The following is a 6,199-nucleotide window of genomic DNA, read 5'->3' on the forward strand; positions in this document are numbered from 1 at the left end:
TTCAGACCTTCTGCCTGTTTTTAAATCAGATTACTTTTTTGCTGCTGAGGTGTATGATTTCCGTATATGTTATATATATTGTATTATATATTCCATATATACATTCCATATGTATTATATATATTGTATATATATATTATATATATCGTTTATAATATTTTAAGTATTAGCCCCTTATCTAACATGGATTGCCAATAGTCTCTCCCAGTCAGCAGGTTGCCTTTTCATTTTGTTGATAGTTTCCTTTCCCGTGCAGAAGCTTTTTAGTCTGATGTAATCCCAGCTCTTTATTTTTGCTTTTGTTCCTCCTCCTTTTGGTGTCAGATTCAAAAAATCATCACCAAGACCGATGCCAAGGAGCTTACTGCCGATGTTTTCTTCAAAGAGCCTCTTCTTGAAGGCAGAATTCCTCTAGTTTAAGCCCAATCGTATGTGAAATGAGGTTATTCAATGGACTAACTCAAATTCACTTTGTATTAGCAGGTGATAATCAAGTTAATTCTTTTTCTAAAAAAGATTTTTTTCTTTTTTTTCAGAGAATGTGAGTAGGGCGGGGGGGTGGGAGGTAGAAAGCAAGAGGGACAGAGGATCTGAAGCAGGTTCTGTGCTGCCAGCAAAGAGCCCCACGTGGGGCTCGAACTCACAAACCAGGAGATCATGACCTGAGCTGAGATCAAGGGTCGGATGCCTTCCTGACTGAGCTTAAACCATTCCCTGTGGCAAGCATTATAGAGAAAAAGGGGGCCCTCCCGGAGGGCAGCTAAAGAAAATTAGAGTGTGACCTACTACCTTATTAGAACAAAAAATACTGCTTTTGACAAACATGGAAGTAAGTGCAAGGTTCCTTCCCCTCCCCACCCCCACCTCCAGAAAGTCAGCCTCCAGCTAAAGAGCTAAGTACCTCATCACTTAAAGATCTGAACACCCCCTGTCCTATGCAAGGCCGTCCCTGGTCTCCCACCCAAGATAAACCGATTTCAGTTCATTGCTTGGACGATAAAGCAAGTTAAGCTCAAACACAAAATTAGCTTAGGTAGCAGATGATATGTAAATATACTCTTTTCTGTAACAATTTCTTTTAAAATGGCAACAAGTTTACATTCTAACTTGGAGGAGTAATAACCTCATTTAGGAGCCTTCATGAGTCTTTGTAAATTGCGTGGCCAAAACTGAAAACTACTCCTGACAACAAAACCAAAATAATGGCACTATCATTTCACCAGCTTTTATATTTTCTCCTATTTTAACAAAGTTGGGAGGAACAATTGGTAAGCTCATTGATCTGATTGGCAAGGACTTCTTGAGGAACTTTCTGCAATCTCTCAATCCAGGAAAAGCTCCGAAACCGAAAACGGTACGGTGGGGGTTTCCCCTAAAATAAAGAGGATCTGACTCTGGTCGAGTTTTCTACCCCCTTGGGGACTTCAGACTCCCTGTTTTCTTGGAGGGGAGGGGAGAGAGAGAAAAGAGAAAACTTACACGTGCGGGTTAAAGGAAAAGTAAAGTGACAGGCTTCTGTCCCTTTGGGGAAAAATTAAGCCCCCAGTTTGTAAGATAAAACGCACTTTTTTAGAAAAAGCTAATGGACAGCTGGGGCCGGGGGGCTGCGTTCCGCAAAGCAGCCAGGAAGGAGGGGAGGCGGCCGTCGGGTGAAGGTTGGGGGGCGGCCGGGCCCCCCCGCCCCCCCCGGAGCCCCTACCTGCGTTTCTCAGCTTCTTGTTCCGATACACAGACAGGATGACCAGGAGGTTGCCCAGGACGTCCACCACGATGGTGAAGATGAGGGTGAAGGCGAGCGTGCAGGCCAGCCAGGAGGGTCGCGGCCGCGCCCCCTCCCCGCCGCCGGGCGCCCGCTGCGAGGCGTTGAGCAGCGCGCTGCCGTTGCCTTTCAGGGTCCCGCCCGGGGCGCCCCACGACCCTGCCATCGCGCCTGCCCTCGGAGCGCGGCGCGGCGCCACCCGGCCCGCGGCTCAGGGCTCCTCCGGGCCCTGCCCGCGTCTACGCCCCATCCCGAGGGCCCCCCCGGCGGCCGCCCGGCCGGCTCCGCCGCTTCCCCGCCACCTGCAGCCCGGGGACACAGTGCAGCCGCCGGGAGGCTCCTCGGTCCCCCGGGGCTCAGCCCGTGGCCACAGCGCCCCCGTGCGGGCTGCCTGCGCCGGGCCACCCGAGCTCCAGCCTGGCAGCGCGCCCCGCGAAGCCACAGGTGGGAAAAGTCAAGGAACTTTCTCAAGTGTTGCACCATTCATGGAACAGAAATCATTTTCCCCAGCTCCTCCGCCCCCCGTACTGCAAAGGCAAGCCAGAATTTTCATAATCTTCCCCCCCACAAAGCTACTTTTAGTTTGATCTTTCTTGAACACTGTCTGTTAAGGGTTCAGTAGGTCAACTCTGTCTCCTTCAATTAAAAATAAAAATAACTTTTCCAATTTAGAAATTCCAAGTTCTCAGCCTCAACCTCTGTGCGTGCCTCTGGTTGCTGCCCCCGGTGGAGAATCCGGACACTGGAAACGGCCCCTTGAAATGGCGGGAAGATTCCACCGGGAGGGCTGATTCAAAGCAACTGTGCACTTTTCATTTCAATTTCAAACGTCAGCGGACTGAATGGTTTCAGAGTAGCCGCAGTCTTGCTTCGGCAGCCGCTTTTTCTCCAGCTGACTTCTTCCAGGAGTGGTACCGATCCTAGCCGTGTGCTCTCTCCCTGTAGACGTCCAAGATTAGGTTTGGCACATACTCACCCTCGAGCTTTTAAAAAGAGCTTCACTCGGGGCGCCTGGGTGGCTCAGTTGGTTAAGCGTGGACTCGACATCCGTTCGGGTCACGATCTCCTGGTTTGTGAATTCAAGCCCCACATCTGGCTCTGTGCTGACAGTTCCAAGCCTGCTAGGGATTCTCTGTCGCCTCTCTGCCCTCCCCCGTTTGTGCATGCTCGCGTGCTCGCTCGCTCTGTCTCTCACAAAAATAAATAAGACTTAAAAGCAAATAACTTCACTTGGCCATTGAAGGTGTCCAGGCAATCTGCAAAGTCCTAGGTCAAAATCAATTCCATGGCATTCATGAATGTACTTGTTCGGGAAGTAACTCACAGACTTGGCTCAAAACACAGCCCTTACCCTCCACATGGCAGGGTGTGTGTGCTATGGGGCATTTGTGAGCTTCAGAAGTGACGTGCAGGAAGGACAGCATTAAGGAAGGAACTTAGAAATTAATAGGCACATTAAATAAGTTGAGTAATAGAGGTTTTTAATTAATTTAAATTTTTAAGTAGGCTCCTTGCCAAATGTGGGGCTTGAACGCACGACCCTGAGATCAAGAGTCCGATGCTCTACCAGCTGAGCCCCCCAGGCATCCCAATAAATGTTAGTTTTTAGAACAGTTTTCGACATACAGCAGAATTGAAAGTACAGGGATTTCCCAGGTACCCCCATCGTCTCAGATGCACAGCGTCCCTACTGGCTACAGCCCACATCACCGTGGTACATTTATTGCAATCTGTGAGCCCACACTGACTCATCGTTGTCCGAAGTCACAGTTGACAGTAGGGTTCCTTCTTGGTGGTGTACATTTTGTGGGTTTGGACGATTGGATAATGACACGCATCTACCATTGTTATGCGTCCACTGCCTAAACTCCTCTGTGCTCGGCCTCTTTTTCGCTCCCTGTTCTCTTCCCTCAAAACCACTGATCTTTTTAGTGTCTTTAGTTTTTGCCGCTTTCAGAATGTCCCGTAGTTGGTATCGTACGTTGTGTCACCTGGCCAGGTTGGTTGGCTTCGTTCACTCAGTAATCTGCTTTTGGGTTTCTTCAATGCCTTTTCATTGCTTAATAGCTCATCCTTTTTAGTGAAGAATATTATTCCATTGTCTGGATGTCCCACAGTTTACGTATCCATTCGCCTAACAAAGGGCATCTCCATTGCTTCCCAAGTTGTGGCTGTTCTGAATAAAGCTGCTATAAACATCCACATGCAGATTTTTGGGTGGACATAGGTTTTTAGCTCCTTTGGGTAAGTGCCAAGGAGCACCGTTGCTGGAGTGTATCTTAAGAGTATGTTTAGTTTTATAACAGTCCACCAAATTGTCTTCCAAGTGGCTGGACCATTTTACATTCCCCCCCCCCCCCCAGCCCCCGCCAGCAATGAGCGAGAGTTCCTGTTGCTCCAAATCCTCATCAGCATTTGGTATCATCAGTGTTCCAGATTTGGACCATCCTCGCAGGGCTGTAGTGTTATCTCCTCATTGTTTTAATTGCCGTTCCCTAGAGACATAGGATGTTGAAAATCTTTTCATATGCTTCCTCATCTGAATGTCTTCTTTGGTGAGGTGTCTGTTCAGGTCTTTTGCCCGTTTTTTAAATTGCATTATTGTTTTCCTGTTTGTTTGTTTTTTTTAACAAAATCTTTTTTTTTTTTTTTAAGTTGATTTATTTTGAGAGAGAGAAAGCAGGATAGGAGCAGAGATAGAGCGAGAGAGAATCCCAAGCAGGCTTTACACTGTCAGCATGGAGCCCAATGTGCAGCTTGATCCCACGAACCAAGAGATCATGACCTGAGCCAAAGTCAAGAGTCAGACGCTCAACTGACTGAGCCCCCCAGGTGCCCCTCACTGTTTTCAGTATTCTTCTTGTATTTTAGATAACAGCCCTTTATCTGATGTGTCTTTTGTAAATATTTTCTTCCGTCCTGTGGCTTATCTCTTCATGCGGTTGTTCACAAAGCAGAAGTTTGTAATTTTAACGGAAGTCTAGCTGACGAATTATTTCTTTTATGGATTACGTCTTTGGTGTTGTGTCCAAAAAGTCTTCTCCGCATCCGAGATCATTAGGTGTTCTCAGTATTGTGTTCCAGGAGTTTTAGAGTTTGGCATTTCACATTTGGTCTGTGACCCATCCGAGTTAATTTTGCGAAAGGCAGAAAGTCTGCGTGTATATGCGCACGTGGATGTCCAGTTGTTTCCGCACCGTTTGTTGAAAAGACACTATGATGAGGGGCCATGAGGCAAGCTAGGGCCAAGCCCAAGCTGGCATTACCCACCCCACAGGCGGGATATGTGTGACATTCCTCAGGCACTCCTGGCTGCCCAAGGACAAAGGAAAGGACATAAAACAAATGGTTAAGCTGATAGAGATATTTACAAATATCTCAGTAAATGACAAGAAAAAGGCAATCCGATCAACAGCCTAACCTCTAAAAACCTGCAGACTCCGTGTCCTGGGGCCCCTAGGATCACCCTCCCCTCCATAGTGAGGTGGGGAACAAAGGCAAGGAGGAAATGGCAGGTACAATTAAATTCCCTTGTAACCTGCAGCCTCATGACAAATACTTGAGGCAAATCCAGAGTAGAATGTTTCTCCATGAACCCCCTTCTGTCCCGATGTTAATGTCTTTCTAGAGGGAAGGCAACCATAGCTTGACAAAAGCAAGGCCTCAGGTATCTTAAGAGTCCTCTTTAGCATATCCAAGTCCCTCTGGAGGTTTCGCTCTTGTCTTTACCTCCCCAATTCCACAGTATGTAACCAGTCAGTCTTCACAAGCCCAGTGCAGCTCTTCCTGCCCATGAAGAGCTGTCCCCGTGCTTTAATAAAATCACCTTTTTGCACCAAAGGCGTCTTCAAGAATTCTTTCTTGGCCTTCAGTTCCGAACCACCCCACCATCACCCCAAAACTTCCATCAACTGTACTGCCTTTGCTCTTTTTCAGGGTCAGTTGACTCTATTTGTGAGTCTGTTTGTGGGATCTCTATTCTGTTCCATTGATCTATGTCTACTCTTTCACAATCCCATACTCTCTTGATTACCGTAGCTCTATAGTAAGTCTTGAATGCGGGTAGTGTCATTTTTCTGACTTCGTTCTTCTCTATTAATACTCAGCTGGCTGTTCTTTGTGCCTCTCCATATAAATGTTAGAATCGGTGTGTCCACAGACACAAAAAAGCTTCCTGGGAATTTGATTCACATTGCATTTTCATCTAGAGATAAAGGTGGGAAACTGACATCTTGACCATATTACGTTTTCTAATGTACGAACACAGGCTATGTCTCCCATTTTTTAAGTTCTCCTCGAGAGCTTTCATCAGAATTTTACAATTTTTCTCATGTAGATCTTGTACATATTTTGTTAGATTTATACCTAAGTGTTTCATTTTAAGGGGTGATCCTGGAATGGTAATGTTTGTTTCGTTTTTGTTTGTTGGCTTTGTTTTTT

The 6,199-nt window shown here is 46.8% G+C and overlaps 1 protein-coding gene across 1 annotated transcript in view; it reads right to left on the bottom strand.

Annotated features, from left to right (window-relative positions):
* MTNR1A (melatonin receptor 1A) overlaps positions 1-1,969 on the bottom strand; it is a 41,432-nt gene extending 39,463 nt beyond the window's left edge. The window contains exon 1 of the mRNA XM_045454078.1: positions 1,700-1,969. Within this exon, the coding sequence (XP_045310034.1) occupies positions 1,700-1,925 (226 nt within the window). The 5' untranslated portion in view covers positions 1,926-1,969. The remainder of the gene's footprint in view (positions 1-1,699) is intronic.
* Positions 1,970-6,199: the final 4,230 nt, after the last annotated feature.

This window comes from Leopardus geoffroyi, chromosome B1 (assembly GCF_018350155.1).
Source record: "Leopardus geoffroyi isolate Oge1 chromosome B1, O.geoffroyi_Oge1_pat1.0, whole genome shotgun sequence".
Taxonomy (NCBI): domain Eukaryota; kingdom Metazoa; phylum Chordata; class Mammalia; order Carnivora; family Felidae; genus Leopardus; species Leopardus geoffroyi.